Here is a 19,712-nt window from a genome sequence, read left to right as displayed (position 1 = left end):
TTTTATTTTTATTTTTTGAGGCAGAGTCTCACTCTGTCACCCAGGCTGGAGTACAGTGGCACGATCTCGGCTCACTGCAACCTCTGTCTCCTGAGTTCAAGCAATTCTTATGCCTCAGCCTCCCGAGGAGCTGGGATTACAGATGTGTACCACCATGCTTTTGTATTTTTAGTAGAGACAGAGTTTGGCCATGTTGGCCAGGCTGGTCTCAAACTCCTGGCCTCAGGAGATTCGCGCAAGTCGGCCTCCCAAAATGCTGAGATTACAGGTGTGAGCCACCGGTCCTGGCCATATTCACTCTTTTTACTTTGTCTTGTTTCATTGAGTTTGGTTTGGTTTGGTTTTGGTTTAGGTTTTGGTCTCCTTTTCTGCCAGTTACTGAGGGGTATGTTAAAATTTATCATGATGATTATGATTGTGAATTTGTCTATTTCTTTCTGACAATTTTCGCTTTATTTATTTTCAGACTATGTCATCAAGTGCTTATACAAGTAGAATTGTTACACTTTCTTGGTGGCTGACCATTTTATCATTATAAAATGTATCAGTTTATGCTGAGTAATTCCTCTTGCTCTGAAGTCTGATGTCAGAGACTTAAAAACATCTAGCATTGTTTTGATTCTTATTTACTTGAATATCTTCATCCATATTGTTATTCTAATGTGATGTCTTAATTAATATGTGCCTTTATAAGCAGGCACATATTAATTTAAATCAGTCTAAGTATCTTATTTGGAATGCTTATTCCATTTATAATTACTCATATTATTAGTTACTAATGACTAATATTAGCATATGTTTGGGTTCAAAGCTACCATATTGCTATTTATTTTCTATTCATTTCATTTGTCCCTGTTTCTGGTTTTATTCAATTTCTTCTCCTCAGTGGCTTTTAGTTATCCTCCCCTTTTTTCTTTTCTTTTTTTGAGACGGAGTTTCGCTCTGTCGCCCAGGCTGGAGTGCAGTGGTGCAGTCTCAGCTCACTGCAGCCTTCTGGGTTCAAGCAATTCTCATGCCTCAGCCTCCCAAGTAGCTGGGACTACAGTCTGGCTAATTATATATTTTTAGTAGCAACAGGGTTTCACCATGTTGACTTGGCTGGTCTTGATCTCCTGGCCTCAAGTGATCCACCAGCCTTGGCCCACAGTGTTAGGATTACAGGCATGAGTCACTGTGCCCAGCCAAGTTATCCTTTCTTTACCTCTTCTTTTAGTGGTAACTTTAGTGATCATAATGAGTATCATTGACTTAACTGAGTCTACCATAAATTAGTACCTTTACCACTGCAAAGATGGTGGGGAAACCTTAGGGCACTATTACCCGTTTGTCCCCCTTCTACCTTGTATGTTATTGTTGTCACGTACTTAAATTCTACATATTAGATAGCCCGCAAAACAATATTACTGTAGTTTTATACATTTAGTATTCATGTGGATTTATCAATTATATTTACCATTCTTCTGCGCACCATTCTTTCAACATTACTTTGCTTCCACCTGGGATCATTTTCCTTTATCGCCAAAAATCTCTCTTTAGTATTTATTTTTAATTGGATCTTATTGATATATCATTTAACTTTTTCCAAAAGCCGACTTTTCTCTAAAAATTTTACTTCTTTGGGACCCCCTATCCTAGGGACTCAGCCAAGTCTCCACATCCTCTCTCTTCTAGGTGTCCCCAAAATATTGCTAATATATGGGTTTAAGACTATAAATTTCCCTCTAAGCCCTTCTTTGGTAATGTCTCAGAAATGTTGATATGTCATATGGTTATTATCTTTCAATTCAAAGAATTTTTTATTTATTTTGTGACTTTTTAATCATGAATTGTTTTTAAATACACTGTTAAATTTACAGACAGCTAGAGTTACTAAAATTATTTTAACTATTTTTATTATAGTTGTTTACTGTGAACAAAGAACATACTCTGAACCATTTTCATATTTTAAATTTTTGAGTTTTTTTTCCTTTTTGATGTTCTGAAAATGTCTTTATTTTGCTTTCATTTTTGAGGAGTACTTTTACTGACTATAGAATTCGAGATTGTTCATTATTTTCTTTCAGTTCAAAGATTAAAATCTAGGCTTCTTCAAATGGTCTATTTCCAGTTCACTTTGACTCCTAAAATGTGGCCTGTCATGGTTTCACCTGAAATCCTGGGATATTTACCATAGTCTTCTTCCTTAACAAGCACTGAACTTTAATTTTTGTCCCCTCAATTGAAGCAGAGAAAATGCATTTTCCCAAGCAGCGTTGAAAGTCAAGACCTTTCATCCCCTTTCCGCCCCTGGTGCCCTCCACTCTAGGTCTTGCTCCAAGTCAGGCAGGACAGAGATGAGACTTTCCTACATCAAGGCAAGTGTCTATTACCACAGTGTCTCTCCAAAGGGCAGTGAGTAGCATCTGCCACTGAGTCCTCACCATGGAGACCATGCTGGGTCCCAAGGCTGAAGGATTTTAGCATTAAAAAGCTGGCAGGGACATGCTGAGTTGAGCTGCTGCTTCTGCGGTCATCTGCAGTCTTGGGAAAATTTTTCTTATTAACCAAGAAGTTGGTCAGGCCCCTAGGGACAGGCTCATATACCTGGAGGATCCTTTAGAGACTCATGGGCAGAGTAGAGAGCTGCCTGATCAGGGCTCCTACCCTTAAGCTTCTTCAATCCTCTCTTGGGATTGCTTCATTACCAAAGGTGCAAAATCAGAGGTTCAGAATTGAGCATATATCCACACACTCATGTTCACAGCAGCATTATCCAAAATAGCTGGCAGGTGGAAGCAGCCAAAGTGTCCATGGATGAATGAGTGAATAAAGAAAATGTAGCATTTCCATACAATGGAATATTACTCAGCCATTAAAAAGAAAATCCCGTCACATGTTACAACATGGGTGAACCTTGAGGATGTTACCTAAGTGAAATAAGCCAGTAACAAAAGTACAAACACTACATGATTACACTCATCTGAGATGTCTAGACTAATCAAATTCACAGAGACAGAAAGTAGACTAGGGGTTGCCAGGGGCTGGGGGAGAGAAGAATGAGGTGTTATTGTTTAATGAGTATAGAGTTTCAATTTTACAACATGAAAAGAGTTCTAGAGATGGATGGTGGTGAGGGTTGCACATGGATGAATGTACTTAACATCACTGAACTGTACACTTAAAAATGCTTAAAATGGCAAATTTTATGTTATACACATTTTACCACAATCAAAAAATCAGGCGCTTAGGAGAATTCAGAATCACAAAAGAGAAAGCTTATGATTTGAAGGCAAGTTGCTCCCTACAATGTGTCCTTTGGCATTGTCTTCTGGTGCCCAATCTGGCAGTAGAGGAGGGAGCGGAAGGGAAGAGCACCCCCTCCCCCACATCCCCACTGCTGACCTGCTTGGTCTCCTCTGGTCTCCCAGCTGGCCTGAGGGTTACTGCCTCCTTTTGGAGCATTTGTTCTGCCTAAGAGCACAAGGGGCTAATGTTAGCCACTCTGGAAGTTATGTCTCCACCTGCTAGACTTCTGCAGAGTTCAACTGTCCAAAATATCTCTCTTTGGGGGTCCAATTCTTGTATCACATTTGAGAGCCATCATTCCCAGAGAACCACTGAAACCAGCAAAACACAGCAGAGTAGCCATCTGGCGTTAGAATATTTCATCATTTTGCGAGCTCTGAAAAGTAGATCTGGAGAGAAACAAACAAACAAAATGCTTTTTCTTCAATCACTGATCTATAATCAGAAACAGGATCAAGCATCAGCACAGTTATTTCACTATGTGAAAAAATAATAGAAATTTTCTTCCTGGCAGCTGACAAAATACTCTGTGAGTGTCTTAGGGAACCTTGCTAGAAGGGAACATGGATGCTAAAGAAGACAGATATGCTAGCTAAAGCTGTTCCTATGGTTCATATGCTGAGGAACTGCATGGGCCTCTCTATGTAGACCTAAAATCCAAGCATATCAATCATTACATTAAATATAAGTGATCTAAAGTAAAAGATAGAGATTGTCAAATGAATAAAATGAATAAAAATATCACCCAACTGTACGCATATATCTCCCTATTTGCATACAGAAATATGTATGATTATATGTGTCACGTTATGAAAATCCCAATAGTCTACCTCAAATCCTATAGAACTAGAGGATGGTGGTATTTATAAGGTGATGGACACATATGTAAGAACAGAATAGAACAGTCAAAACATAGAATAGAACAGAATAGCCAAAAATAGACCAACTGGTAGCCAACTCACTTTTGGCATTGGTGTAGAGGCAATTCAATGTATAAAGAACAATCTTTTCAATAAATGGTGTTGGAACCATTGAGCTTCTATATGCAATAGAAATTAATCTAAAACTAAATTTCATCATATGTACATTATACAAGAATTAACTCAAAATTGAATCATAGATAAAAATATAAAACTATAATAGTTTTAGAGCAAAATATTCATGGCATGAAGTTAGAATTTTTAGACATGACACCAAAAGCATGATCCTTTTTAAAAAGATTATATATCTCTCATTTTATGTTAGGGAGTCATAAAAATGATGTCTCAGGATACAAAATCAATGTGCAAAAATTAGTAACATTTCTATACATCAACAACAGTCAAACCAAGAGTCAAATCAGGAATGTACTCCCATTCACAATTGCCACAAAAAGAATAAAATACCTAGGAATACAGATAACTAGGGAAGTAAAAGATCTTTACAAAGAGAACTACAAGACACTGCTCAAAGAAATCAGAGATGACACAAACAAATGGAAAAACATTCCATGCTCATGGATAGGAAGTATCAATATTGTTAAAATAAATATTGTTAAAAAGCAATTTATAGATTCAATGCTATTCCTATTAAACTACCACTGACATTCTTCACAGAACTGAAAAAAAAAAAAACTATTTTGATATTCATATAGAACCAAAGGAAGAGCCTAAACAGCCACGGCAATCCTAAGCAAAAAGAACGAAGCTAGAGGTATCATGCTAGCTGACTTCAAACTATACTACAGGGCTACTGTAACCAAAACAGCATGGTACAAAAACATACACGCATACCAATGGAACAGAATAGAGAAGCCAGAAATAAGGCCACATGCCTACAACTATCTGACTTTTGAAAAACCTGACAAAAACAAGCAATGGGGAAAGGATTTTCTATTCAATAAATGATGCTGGGATAACTGGCTAGCCATATGCAGAAGATTGAAACTGGACCCCTTTCTTACATTACATACAAAAATTAACTCAAGATGAATTAAATACTTAAATGTAAAACTCAAAACTATAAAAACCCGGAAGACAACCTAGGCAACACCATTTAGGACATAGGCATGGGCAAAGATTTCATGATAAAGACACCAAAAGCAATTGCAACAAAAGCAGAAATTGACAGATGGGATCTAATTAAACTAAAGAGCTTCAGCACACCAAAAGAAACTATCAACAGAGTGAGCAGACAACCTACAGAATGGAGAAAGTTTTTGCAAGCCATGCATCTAACGAAGGTCTAATATCCAGCATCTATAAGGAACTTAAACAAATTTACAAGCAAAAAACCAACAACCCCGTTAAAAAGTGGGCAAAAGACATGAACAGACACTTTTCAAAAGAAGACATACATGCAACCAACAAGCATTTGGAAAAAGGTCAACATCACTTATCATTAGAGAAATGCAAATTTAAACCACAATGAGATACCATCTCACACCAATCAGAAAGGCTATTATTAAAAATTTTTTAAATAACAGATGCTGGCAAGGTTATGGAGAAAAAAAAGAACACTTATATACTGTTAGTGGAAATATAAATTAGTTCAACCATTGTGGAAAACAGTGTGGTGATTCCTCAAAGTCCCAAAGACAAAAGTACCATCTGACCTAGCAATCCCATTACTGGGTATGTACCCAAAGAAATACAGATTGTTCTATTACAAAGACACATGCATGCATACGTTCATTGCAACACTATTCACAATAGCAAAGACATGGAATCAACCTAAATGTCTGTCAATGATAGACTAAATAAAGAAAATGTAGCACACATACACCATGGAACACTAGGCAGCCATAAAAAAGAATAAGATCATGTCCTTTGCAGGAACATGGATGAAGCTGGAGGCCATTATTCTTAGCAAACTAATGCAGAAACAGAAAACCAAATATCACATGTTCTCACTTATAAGTGGGAGCTACATAATGAGAACACACGGACACATAGAGGGAAACAAACCACACTGGGGCCTATTGGAAGGTGGAGGGTAGGAGGAAAAAGAGGATTAGGCAAAACTAACTAAAGGGTACTAGACTTAATACCTGGGCAATGAAATAATCTTTACAAAAAAACCTCATGACACAAGTTGACCTACAAAACAAACCTGTGCATATATGCCTGGAAGAAAGAAGATAAATTGAGCTTCATGAAAATTTAAAGTTTTGCTCTAACAAAGACACTGTTAAATGAAAAGACAAGCTACAGACTGAAAAACGATATTTTCAAATCACATATATAAAAAATTGTAACCAGAAAAAATAAATAAACTCAAAAACTCAATAGTAAAAAAAAGACACACCAATTAATAAATGGACAAAAGACATGAATACTTTACCAAAGATAAAAACATAGTAAATAAACATATGAAAAGATCACTAGTTCTTAGCGAATAGGCTCCAGGTCATTAGTCCTTGGACAAATACTGATTAAAACCATGATGAGATACCACACAGCTAAAATAAAAACTAGTGATAACAACAAATGCTGGTGAGAATGTGGATAAACTGGTTCTCTGATTCACTGCCAGTCAGAATGCAAAATGGTGTAATCACTATAGATATGTTTTGCAATTTCTTACATAGACATACCTCAGAGACATTGGGTATTTCATTTTAGACCACTGCAATAAAGTGAATATTGCAATAAAGTGAATATTGCAATAAAGTAAGTCACACCATTTTTTTGGGTTTCCCAGTGCATATAAAAGTTGTGTTTATACTATATCGTAGCCTATTCAGTGTGTAATAGAAAGTTGTGTTTATACTATATCGTAGCCTATTCAGTGTGTAATAGAATCACGTATGAAAAACAACATACCTTAATTAAAAATGATTTATTGCTAAAAATCCTAACAATCTGTGCCTTCAGTGAGTCATAAGCTTTCTGCTGGTGGGGGGTTTTGCCTTGATGTTGATGGCTGCTGACTGATCAGACTGGTGGTTGCTGAAGGTTGGGGTGGCTGTGGCAATTTCTAAAAATAAGATCGCAATGAAATTTGTGAAGTTTTAATATCTCACCAGGAATTTCCTTGTGGGAAGAATACAGGGGAGGCGGGTAGCTTTTCATCTTGTATTCATCTTATTTGGGAACAAAAAGGTGGAGGCAGGTTTGCATGACCCAGTTCCCAGCTTGACTTTTCCCTTTGGCTAAATGAGTCTGGGGTCCCAAAATTTAATTTCCTTTCACAGGGTGTATCTGACTGTTCCCCTACCCCATTTTGTCTGTGTTATCTTAAGTAAAATGTGGATTCCTCACATTTTTTATGTGCCTTTTGTTTATGTGAAAACTGTGGGCTTCTCAATATCCCACCCTTTCCCCTTTAAATTTCAAGCCCTCAAAATCATCTTCAGAGAAAGGCACCTGTCTCCCAGGTGCATCCTTAACTTTGGCAAGTAAATCTCCAAAAATGATTGAGACTTGTCGCGCCATTTTCCTCGATTGACAGCCCCATGATTACAAAATTTATGAATTAAAAAGTGAAAGATGACTCTTCAACAAATGCGGCAGGTAAAACTAGATAGCCATCTGCAAAATAAATAGATAAATAAATACATAGTTCAATCCCCAGGGCATTCCTTCCACCAACACAAATTCCAGATGGGATCAACAAGTACAAGGGACACTTCTGAATGTTCCTCTGGCAGCCAGGACAGCCTCCCCATGACCCTCTGGATCCTACTGAGGCTACAAGGGAACCCTGGCTAAATGGGGAGAAGGAGCCGAACTTCCTGTTGATGAGGGCATTTGGGGAAGCTCAGCTGTTAAGCAGCCACCATTTGCCTTCTGAACTGTGAAACAGGATCCTATTATATTTGTTCCCAGAATGGTATAAATGCATTTTAGGTGTTTATAAGGGACTTGGGGAGGCCAGCAGGGTTTGTGGAAAAGGCATTCTCATCTAATGTTGGCAGAAGTGCAAACTGGGGAAGTATAAACAGAAGTGATGCTATAAACACTAGTTGTCTTGTGAGTTTGTTCCTTATTTGCTAGTCCACTGGGAACCAGCTGAAGACCTCACAGCAGTGGTGTAAAACTAGCTGCGTTGTGCAGGGAGAGACCAGAGTGGATAGCGCAGGAATGGTCAGGATATTACAGGAGTCTGGATGGAGTCAGTGAAGACTGGGCTGAAAGGCAGCTGTGGAAATGCAGTGTACAGGGAAAAGGATTTTATTCATTCAATCATCCATGTGTTCATGCTTTCACTCATCCAACATGTTTTTCAGCAATGATTTTGTGTCAGGCCCTGGAGATACAGTTGTGAATAAAACTAAATCCTGCACCATGCCAGTGGTTTTTGACAGGTGTTCTGAAGAACGACCCAGTGGGATGTTATGATGGACTGGGCACAAAGAATGAGTCAGAGGAGAGAACCAAAGTTTAACACTTGGGCAAGTGCGTGTGTGTGTGTGTGTTTGTGTGTGTGTGAACATTGTCAGCGGTTCATTCAACATCAAGAACTGCACTACTTGTCAGAAATACAGAAAATAACAATGATAACAACAACAACAATAATAATCGAATCCTTTTTGAAAACCATTAAAAGCTCTTTGCCTGGATTATCTCATTTCATTAGCATGAATGGGAACTATTTTATACCCATTTTGCAGGTGAGAAGTCTGAGGCATGCTGAATATAAGTAACTTGCCCACAGCCACCCAGCTGGTCAATGGTGGAGCCAGATGTGAGTCCAACTAGTCTGACTTTGTTGTTCTGAGGGATTCAAAGTGAGGCTCCAGAGGCAGAGCCAAAGAGCAATGGAAAGAGAACAGCTTGCATGTTTTGATAGAAGTGTGGCCAGAGAGCAGTGGCATCCATGTTAGCCTGGGCAGAGGGAGGGGCAGGCAATCAGAAGGCGCTTCTTGGAGGAGATTGCTTCTTCAGCAGAGTCCAGGAATATGAGCAGCTGTTAATAAAAGGAAGAAAAGGGCAACAGCGCTCAGCAGAGGGGAATCCCCTACGAAGACCGAGCTACGGCACGGCACGTATGCTGGAGACTTTGTAGGAGGGAATTCAGCTGCCCCAGGGAGCTCATGATCTTGGACTCCTAAAAACCTGCATCTCTTAAATGTTGACCCCACTTTGATGGAGAGAGGAGGCCACATGGGTCTAAGGAAGGTGAGGAAGAGGAATCTCTGGTAAGAGCTTGGCCTCTCCTCTGACGCCCAGCAATTCCAACTCCTCTGGCTGACCCCAGACCCACAAAACAAAACCCATCTTAACCAAAGTCTCAAAGGAAACTGGGGCCACCTCCAATGGTCCAGGGGCCTTCCTTCCTGGGGACAGTACTGATAAATGTGCCTTTCTCATCCTCACCATAATTCAGTGATATTTGCTGGTTCTCCTGGAGACCAGCACCCTCCTGATTAATTGCCCACTCAATCCTCTCTGAGTCCAAGGAGCTGCATTCATTCAACTTGGCCGGGAGAACAGTTTTCATGAAACATGAAAGCTGAGGTAACAATAGCAAGCGAGAATCAGCATGCAAGGAGACACATCCACCTGAGCTATGGGGAACAGTGAAGAAGAAGCTTTAGCAGAGCAGGAACATTCATTGATTGCAACCTGAAAACTTACAAAGCCACTGGAGTTGAAGAGTGCATGGAACATTTTAGAAACCAGCGAGTTCGTCAGCATGCTCATCTGTGTGAGATGACAGTTTGGTGGCCAGATAACATCTTCCAGCAGAGCAACTCCATGCCTGTGGCTGCAGGAACTTCGGGCAAATATATGCAAACTGCAGTCTGAATATTCTATATCAGGTTGAGGGGAAGTCTTTCTGACAGCTGGAAATGACAGTCCATTCTATTTTTAATTTTAGCATCTTAACCAACTCCTGGTAGGATGTGGAAAGTCAGAAAGATTTTTTTGGAAGATAAACATGCTACAATATTGCATCTGTGGATGGATGTCTCCTAGCAATTAATCCATGGACCCATGGATCCGTGTTACCAAGAAGAAGCCACAGCGGATGGGGTGTGGAACTGAGACATGACTGGAGAACATGTGGGACTTGGTGGCTGACTCTGGGGCTCCAAAGAGACAAAATGGGGTACCCCAGAGAGGCGGTGGAAGGGCGTGAGGACAATGAGCCCTTCTTTGGCTGGAGGAGATTCAGTTTACAGTGGGACTTTCAAAGGAATTTGCAGCAAACAGGCAGCAATATAGAATCACACTTCAAAAAGGGAACTTGAAATGAAGTTAACTACATGGGAGTCACATCTATAGGAGCATTAAATGTGGCCAAATTGTTAGTAACTGAGATTGTAGAAAAGGGGTTCCTAAAATAGCATCAAGGCTGGTGCAAGTACAATGGTATTTACAACTTACTGATCACAGCCTTTTACAGATTCCTTTGTTCCTTCTCTACTCCCACTGCTTCACTTGACTAGCCTCTAAAAAGAATCATATATATATACACACACACACACACACACACACATACACACACACACACACACACATATATATAATCCCATGCCAAGGGATTGGATTCAGGGCCTGTAACCTCCCTAAAGTCATATGCAACATTTTATGTAAATGTTACTGAATGTTAAATGGAATTTTTTATTAGGACAAGTTTCAAAATCAGGTGCCAGAGAAGAACGTAAAATTTTTCATAGTGGATAGAGAAGCCACCTGAATTGCTCACCCATGTTGAGAAAATGAAATGTCCAGGAGAGTCGGGAACAGAGGAGGTACTGAGGGAGGTGATCTACCTGACCCTCGCCCAAGCTAGTGGTGACTGACTTCCTGCTTTTCTGGCCAGGCAGCCAAGAAGCAGCTAGGTTGAGATGGTCCAGAGCAGAGAAGGAACTGAGGTGGTCGGGATGTCAACGGGGCTCCACATACCTCAGCCAAAAGAACCAGAGCAGTCTTGGCCGAGGCAAGAGCAACCGGCAGCCAGAACAGAGAGCCTCTGTGCTGCCATGACAGGTAGAATAACACCCCACCCGAGATGTCCACATCCTAACCCCAGAACCTGTGAACTTGTTACTTTGTGGGCAAAAGTGACTTTGCAGACGTGATTAAGTTAAGGATCTTAAGATGTGAGATTATCTGAAGAGGCCCTATGTAATTAATCACAAGGGTCCTTAGAAGAGGGAGATAGAGAGTCAGAGAAGGAGACATGCTGGGATAAGTAGAGGTCAGAGAGAACTGAAGAGACTCTGTGCTGGCTTTGATGATGGAGGAAGGGGCCATAAGCCAAGCAGAAAAAACAGATTCTCCCCTAGGGCCTCCAGAGGGAGTGCGACCCAGCCAATACCTTGATTGAATGGCTGGTAACCTCCAGAATTGCAAGATAATCAAAGGGTGCTGCTTTAAACCACTGTTGTTAGTAACTGGTTACAGCAGCCACAGGAAATGAGCACAGCTGCCAGGGTAGCTGCAGGGGAGGGGCTGCTAGCAATGGAGGCTGGGCAGAGGCAGGAAGGGACCCCAGAACAGCCAGTTTTAAAATTCTGCCAAGGCTGGCAAGCGCAGCAGCTGCAGTCAAGTAGGAATTTTCCAGTCCTCTACATCTTCCTCCTCTGCTTGTTCTGACACAGAGGGGCCCTGAAAACCATGGTGAGATGGAAGAGGTAGAGGAGATGTGGTGCATAGGGAAAAAGAGAAAGGAGCAAGCACTCCTCCGCAAATGCAAGTCTCCAGGAGGGAGAAGCGCAACTTTAAATCATGTTCAAAGTTTTGACCATCTCCAAAAACTAGCATTTCAATAACTGGATTGAGACTGTGTATATTGTCTGGGAGTCACTTGAAAAGTCACAGGGGACAAAAAGCATGGCTGAGTCCATGCAAAGGAACACTAGGAAGTGAGGACAAAGCCACACATGATGACATTTCCAAGTGAAGCCTGTTCCCCATAAGGGGCACATTCGCTGTTTTCGAGGGAGTGGGCCACAGCTTCCATCAGCTTCTCAAAGGGGATTTTTACATCTGCTGAGGTTAAGAATTATGAATACAGAGGAAGAGGTCAAGGTTTGGGCTTGGAGAAGAGCTTGTATTCCGGCCTGCAGGGGAGTGGGGAGGGAATAACAAGAAGAAAAAGCAGAGGGGAAAAAAGACAAGATCAAGAGGGCTGGAGGACACGGTGTTCTTCACACTGCTTACCTCCCCATGCAGGGCCAGGAGGGCGAGTGGGCGACAGGAAGAGAACCCACGGGCCACTGGTGAGATCAACCAAGAGGAAATTCTGCCAGTGCAGCCCTGCGGCCGATCGACCACCTGCGCCTCCTGGCCCGGCTTCTTTGGTGCTGCCCTCTTGCCTTGCTACCTGGGGCCTGAGGGAGCTGGCAAGGCATGTTTGCTCTGATAGAAGTGAAGGCCCACGGGCTGCCCACTGAGGTCGGAGATGAACATTGCCAGTTCTGCACAGCTGCAAAGCGCACATGGGAGGGGATCCAGTCAGACCCCCACAGACATTGATAGGAGGGATTCTTTGTGAGCCCCACAATCCTGCCCCACCACGTGCTGGATGCTTACATATACTATCCCTAGTCTTAGAACATCTCTGCAGGAGACGTGTAGTAAGTATGTCTATGCCATGAACAACCTAAATCAGACAATAAAAAACAAAATTTCATAAATACTGTCCAGACAATTGCACAATAATCCCACTACATACTAAGCACTTACTATGAGTCAGATTCTGTTTCAATTAGTAGCAGTATGTGGCCAGCCATGAGAATTAGAGACCAAAATTATGGTGGTTGAAACACACAAGAGTTGAAAATACACTCTTATTTATATAAACAAGAAAATAAACTTTACTATAAAAGAGTTGGGATGGCAATATAGGACTGGCACTGTAATTCCAAAGTGACAAGGGCACAAGGCACTACAATCCTTTCATCTTTTTCTCTCCCATCCTCAGAGCTCCAATAGAGCTGCTAGAGTTCCAGCCATCATGTCCTCATTCCCAACGGCAGATAAGGCAAAAATGACTCTTTGCAACTGAGTCAGCAATTTACAGAGTAAATTCCTCTATGTTTCAAACAACAATTTCACTTAGATCTTGGTCATGAGACCACCCCCACTACAAGGAAGGCTGGGAAATGCCATCTTTATTGCAGGCAGTCCCATACTCAAACAAAAATGCACTTCTGTTACTGAGAAAAATAAAATGAACAGTCTCTGCCATAGGCTCTTAATTATAATATAAGAGTAACCCAATGAAAAGAGCATTGATATCCCACTTATAGTCGCTCAGGGAGCTCAGGGCAGAGGCCAAGCAGACCTCACACTAGGCCCAACTGATGCCCAGCTTCTCACCTTTTTCCACTTTGCCTTTGTGCCACCAGACAAATTGAGGCCATCCTGGAAGCACAGACAGGAGGTAGAGACAGAGCCCTTCCACAATGTTCATGCTGCAGTCATGCCAAATCCTCCATCAAGAGGGCGTGGAGGGCGTGTGTCCCACTGCACTCCAAGGAGTGAACCCTGAGGTCCATGAGTTTGGGGTGTGTGTGTGCAGGTGTGTGTGTCTGTGTGTGTTGTGTGTGTGTTTCAGTGTGAGTGTGGGTGTGTATGTGTAAGTATGTGTCTGTGTGTATGTTGTGTGTCTGTGTGTTTCAGTTTGAGGGTGGGTGTGTACATGTAGGTGTGTGTCTGTGTCATGTGTCTATGTGTTTCAATGTGAGTGTGGGCATGTACGTGCAGGTGTGTGTGTTGTGTGTCTGTGTGTTTCAGTGTGTCATTGTGTATGTGTAGGTGTGTGTGTTGTGTGTCTATGTGTTTCAGTATGAGTGTGATTGTATACATGTAGGTGCATGTGCCTCTGTGTGTTGTGTGTCTATGTGTTTCAGTATGAGTGTGATTGTATACATGTAGGTGCATGTGCCTCTGTGTGTTGTGTGTCTGTGTGTTTCAGTGTGAGTATGTGCATGTACATGTAGGTGTATGAGTGTTGTGTGTCTATGTGTTTCAGTGTGAGTGTGGTTGTGTACGTGTAGGTGCATGTGTCTCTGTGTGTTACGTGTCTGTGTGTTTCAGTGTGTATGTGAGCATGTGTGGGGGTGTGTGTGGTGTGTGTCTGTGTGTTTCAGTGTGAATGTGGGTGTGTATGTGTAGGGGTGTGTGTCTGTATATTTCCGTGTGAGTATGGATAGGTATGTGTCTGTGTATGTTGTGTGTCTGTGTGTTTCAGTGTGTATGTGTGCATGTGTGGGGGTGTGTGTGTTGTGTCTGTGTTTCAGTGTGAGTGTGAGTGTGTATATATAGGTGTGTGTGTCTCTGTGTGCTGTGTATCTGTGTGTTTCAATGTGAGTGTGGGCATGTATGTGCAGGTGTGTGAGTGTTGTGTGTCAATGTGTTTCAGCGTGTGTGGTTGTGTACGTGTAGGTGCATGTGTCTCTGTGTGTTGTGTGTCTGTGTGTTTCAGTGTGTATGTGTGCATGTGTGGGGGTGTGTGGTGTGTGTGTTTCAGTGTGAGTGTGTGTATGTGTAGGTGTGTGTGTCTGTATATTTCCGTGTGACTGTGGATAGGTATGTGTCTGTGTGTGTTATGTGTCTGTCTTTCAGTGTGTGAGTGTGACTGTGTGTGTAGGTGTGTGTATTATGTGTCTTTCAGTGTGTGAGTGTGACTGTGTGTGTAGGTGTGTGTGTGTGTTGTGTGTCTGTGTGTTCGGGTGTGAGTGTGACTGTGTGTGTAGGTGTGTGTGTGTTGTGTCTGTGTGTTCGGGTGTGTGTGTGACTGTGTGTGTAGGTGTGTGTGTGTGTTGTGTGTGTGTTCGGGTGTGAGTGTGACTGTGTGTGTAGGTGTGTGTGTGTTGTGTGTCTTTCAGTGTGTGAGTGTGACTGTGTGTGCAGGTGTGTGTGTGTGTTGTGTGTCTGTGTGTTCGGGTGTGAGTGTGGCTATGCGGCAAGTGTGTCTGTGAGGGAAGGTTGAGCAGGGGTGTCAGGAAAGAGGCCTTGGCTTCCTGGTTCCCTGGAGGCACATGAGGAAGCCTCGAAACAGGCCTTGGGTGTGCCCAAGGCTCCTCCCCTGGGTTCCCACACAGGAGCCATCACTGCACATTTGTGTATCCCATCTTCCCAAATGACACCATAACAGGCCTTCTAGGAACCGAGCGTAACCGCACCAAGCCTGCATTCTGTGTGCCGGGGGACACAAGCTCCAGCCTCCACCCACCAGTGGCTTCTTCCTTCCCTAACTGACTGCCAAGTCTGGGGACTCCCATCAGGTCCCCAGGATGAGGCCTTTAGGAAACCAGAATGTCCAAGCAGAAAGCTCCCTGTGCCTCACACCTGAAGCTTCCTGGCCGCTTCCTTCTCCAAAACCTCTAAGTCCAGCCGAAGCCACTCCAGAACTTGGCGGCATTGGGGAATCATTGGGGTCAGAATTGACTCTCCCTCACTTCACACTTCTCTGCAGGGTGCCTCTGCTCCTTCATCCTCTAAGGGAGGGGATTTTCCAGAACTCGTCTCCAGGAACCAGGTGCGGGGAGAGTGACTTCTGGTGCAGGCATCCCGTCCCCACAGCGTCCATCCCCCACAGCTCACCTATGCATGCTCCAGTCCTGGCCTCCAGTCTCCCTATGTCTCCAGCAGTTACCATCCTCCAGGACTCCCAGGGGCCCTGGCCTGGCTCCCACCAAGACAATGCTGGGTCCACAGAAGCCTGTGTGTTGCTGAGAGAGCAACCCCTCAAAGAGAAAATGTGTGTGTTAGCATGTGTGTGGCATGAACTTATGCAAAAACCATTGCACAGTCTCTTACTGCTCTCCCCTCGAGTTCAGCTGCTGATGAAGGGGGAGGAGGAGGAGAGGAGAGCTGTGGGTGTCCACCACCAGCTGCTCTTAAATCCTGCCAGGGCAGGTAGGATCAATGTGATTCAGCTTGTCCCTGAGGGGTGCAGAGAGGACTCGTCCTGTTCCTTTGCAGCTGAAGGATGATGGCTGAGCCCTGGCAGGCCCTAAGGTTCCTGCTGGCCATTCTACTGACTCTGATGACCCTCACCTACCAAGCAAGGAAGAAAACCTTTCTAAGTGTCCATGAAGTGACGGCAATAGAAAACTATGCGAAGGACACCTTGCAATGGATCACCGACCAGTACAACAAGGAAAGTGATGACAAGTACCACTTCAGGATCTTCCGAGTCCTGAAAGTCCAGAGGCGGGTGAGTGTATGACTTCCCGCCTCTCCCCAGGCCTGATACGCCCACATCAGGCAGCCACTGGTGTCAGGAATAGTCCCACTCAAGGGAAATTCAACCTTGCTTAGTTTGAAGTGAGCACTTTAAGAGAAGCATAAATTCACTAGGGTGAATGAAGTTACGGCACTTAAACGAAACCCAGGGCCAGGGATCCTCAGAACATTACATCCCAAAGGCCAAATCTGCCTGCTGCCCACTTTTGTAAGTCGTGTTCTTGTGACTCAGCCATGTGCATGAGTGTGCTTTGTCTGCCACTGCTTGTTGCTGCCACACTCACGCTGAACTGAGTAGTTACAGAGACCGCATGGCCAAGAAAACCTACAATGTTTACGATGTAGTCCTTTACAGACCCCTATCCAGAACCACTAGCGTCACTTGTGTTATCCAAGGGATAAATTTGCCCAAGGGGAAAGATCATGTTTCTGATGGTTTCTGGTTAATTCTCTTTGAATGACAAAAACAATCATGAGTCAAACAGAAAGAGAGAGGAGCCCGCTAACCTGCCCAGGACCAGGTCCTTGCCCTTGGATGCAGGGTAGCGGAGCTCCCAGGCACAGAAACCACAGACAGGGGAGAAGGAGACACGCTGTACCTCCCCACCACCTGCCGCCCACAGATCACTGACCACCTGGAGTATCACCTGAATGTGGAAATGCAGCGAACCACCTGCCAAAAGCCAGAGACCACGAACTGTGCCCCCCAGGAAGGGGAACTTCACAAGGTATTGGGTAAAAGCGCTTTAACTTAGACAGAAGTCCTTTTCAGTGAGGTTTTTCTGTGGCTTTAGAATGAGTTGGGAAGAATTAATTGGAATTTACTCAAGCTGGCTTGAAAGAATGCATGGGTAACACCTCCTTTCTCAGAGGGGAAAAGCAAAGGTGGAGATGGCTGGGATGCTGCTCCTTTGTTGCTGGAAGGAGTGTGAGGAGGCTGAACGTATCTAGAGAGAGGAGTTGAGGTGGCCGAGCTGCAGGGGCACACTCTGGGGTGAGGGAAGCAGACAATTCTTAATATTTGAGCAGCCTGTGGGAGGGACCTGGCAGGTGCGCTGACTGAATACCTCAGCGTCAACATGACAAGGCTGCGCAAGTGCTGGGCTGTGCAAGTGCTGGGCTGCTGTCCTCTCTCATTTCATCCAGCTGTGTTCATCCAGGGGGAGAAGGAGGGGAGGAAACAAGTTCGGAAATGATTTGACTGGGTGAGGGGCACAAACTTGCATGCGTGTGCTCTGCTGGGAAGCCACCACCCCCGAAGGCAGCTCCAGCTCCAAAAGGCCTTCTTCCCACACGGCACTGGCCCATCTGTGGGACAGTAAGCAGATCCCAACCCACACCACCAGCACCACAGTGTGCATGGGCAGAGTGAACCCTGCATACAAAGCGGCCTTGAAGGTTGCCAATCCTATGCACCCTGCAAATCTCTTGACTTTACCCAAACAAATGAAAACGAGGCTGCCTGGATGTCCCACTCTGCCTGGCATGGCCCTGATCTATGCCTAACTTCTCAGTGCAATCATTCATAGCATCCCCTGTTGCTTACAAATGTCTCCTGGTTAGGTTCATAAGTTATATGATCAGCCTAGTTATAATGGCCTGGGTGTCCTCAACACAGAAATGTGACCCTCCCTGAGCTCCCTCTGCACTTTTTATGTCTTTTAGTTCTTCAAGATCTAACAAGGTAGACTTTTTGTTTTTTTCCTGAAGAAGATTGTGAAATCTGCAAAAAGAGTAATTAAAGATAACAGTAAAGTAAAATGAAAGACGATTTTTGACTCGAGAGATTGAATTAGTGGAGTGGGTATTCTGAATGTTATTTTAAGACAAAAGTAAACACTAAAGCCTAGCACCCCTACCCCAGGCTTTCAAATGAAGAGCAACAAAACAAAATTACGCTAAGAAATTATAATTAATAACATGCATAATATGTTTAAAGTATTATTTTTATTATGGAAAAAGGAAGCAAAATAGAGAAGATAAATTTGGGAGAAAATAGGGATAAGTGAGGAGAGAGATGATGCAGTGGACAGATGGATGAAGAAATGAAGCAAGGCTGCAAGCATGGAGAGAGAGGAAGCAAAATCAGGAAGTAAAGATGGATGGGTGGATGGAAGGAGGGATAAATGGAAGAATGAAAGGAGATGGATGATGGGTAAATGGAAGGATGGATGGATGGATGGGTTGATGAGTGGACAGATGGGTAAATGGATGAATGGGGGGATGGGTGGAAGGATAAATGGATGGACAAATGGATGGCTGGACATATGGGTAGATGAATGGAGGAGTAAATAGATGGTTGGAAGAATGGGTGGATGAATAAATGGAGTCAAGAGAGGACAAGTAAGGGAAGAAGTGAGTTTTAAAAAATGAGTAAAAATGAAGAGGGGGAAAAGAATCAGCAGTACCCATGGTGAATATGGGCTGCTCAGACACTTTATTTCTAAATATCTCATTTGATATTTATTATGATTTCAGTCGCTTGATGGTAACATTGCTGGGATCATTCTAGAAAATGCCCTTCTGTTTGTGGTCAGATAGGATTTTAGGGGTGGAGCGGTGGTGGCCTTTTCTTCATTTTCATGTCTTATATCCTCTTCCTTCTCCTTTTAAATTTCACCTTGCATCTTTTAAAATACTGCCTTTGTTTTTTTGTTTTAGCAAGTCAACTGCTTCTTCTCAGTGTTTGCTATACCCTGGTTTGAACAGTACAAAATTTTGAACAAAACCTGCAGCAGTGACTAGGTGTCCTGGAACATACACCTGTGGCTACTGCATGTGAGAGAATCCTGCAATGAGCAATAATCCTTAAAATAGGCAATAAATGTTTGTCAACATACTCTCTTAAGATCGTGATTCCACTTTTTTTATTTTTCCTTTTAACCAAATTCTTCAGCTCATAGTAATAATCTGAAACTCTGCTGGGCCAGGGCAGTTTGGGGGTCCAAATGAGGTGATCCACATTATTCCTGACCTTATCACCTATGCCTTCATGGCAGCAGAACTTCAATTTCATTATCACATCAGGCAAGATTTTAAGATTCTTTAGATTTTAAAATAGTATGGAGAAAATGAGAAGCAGAATAAGGAGAGGGAAGAAGCTCAAAGCAACTGAACAGTCAAGAGATATTTGCAACTATGGCCTATGATGGCACCTCTGAGGGGCCCAGTGAAGATCACCCTCTCTCCTTGTCTGAAACGCGAAATAAGAAGAAATCACACAAAGAACTAAGAAAGACAAGGCCTTTGCTACTGATGCGATAACCAGGTGGAGAGATGTGCCTTACTTTTGCAGGC

At 43.0% G+C, this 19,712-nt stretch overlaps 1 protein-coding gene across 2 annotated transcripts; it reads left to right on the top strand.

Annotated features, from left to right (window-relative positions):
* Positions 1–16,112: 16,112 nt before the first annotated feature.
* Positions 16,113–19,263, top strand: CST11 (cystatin 11). Of its 2 annotated transcripts, XM_025400273.1 has the most exons (3): positions 16,125–16,386; positions 17,039–17,143; positions 19,077–19,262. In XM_025400273.1, the coding sequence occupies exons 1-3, from the start codon at positions 16,159–16,161 to the stop codon at positions 19,158–19,160; spliced, it is 417 nt and encodes a 138-aa protein (XP_025256058.1). In that variant the 5' UTR covers positions 16,125–16,158; the 3' UTR covers positions 19,161–19,262. The 2 variants fall into 2 exon arrangements, with proteins under 2 accessions (XP_025256059.1, XP_025256058.1); XM_025400274.1 differs by lacking the exon at positions 17,039–17,143 and having other exon boundaries at positions 16,113–16,386; positions 19,077–19,263.
* Positions 19,264–19,712: the final 449 nt, after the last annotated feature.

This window comes from Theropithecus gelada, chromosome 10, assembly GCF_003255815.1.
Source record: "Theropithecus gelada isolate Dixy chromosome 10, Tgel_1.0, whole genome shotgun sequence".
Taxonomy (NCBI): domain Eukaryota; kingdom Metazoa; phylum Chordata; class Mammalia; order Primates; family Cercopithecidae; genus Theropithecus; species Theropithecus gelada.
Note: the sequence above shows the minus strand (reverse complement) of the source record. Positions and strands in the feature narration are given on the sequence as shown.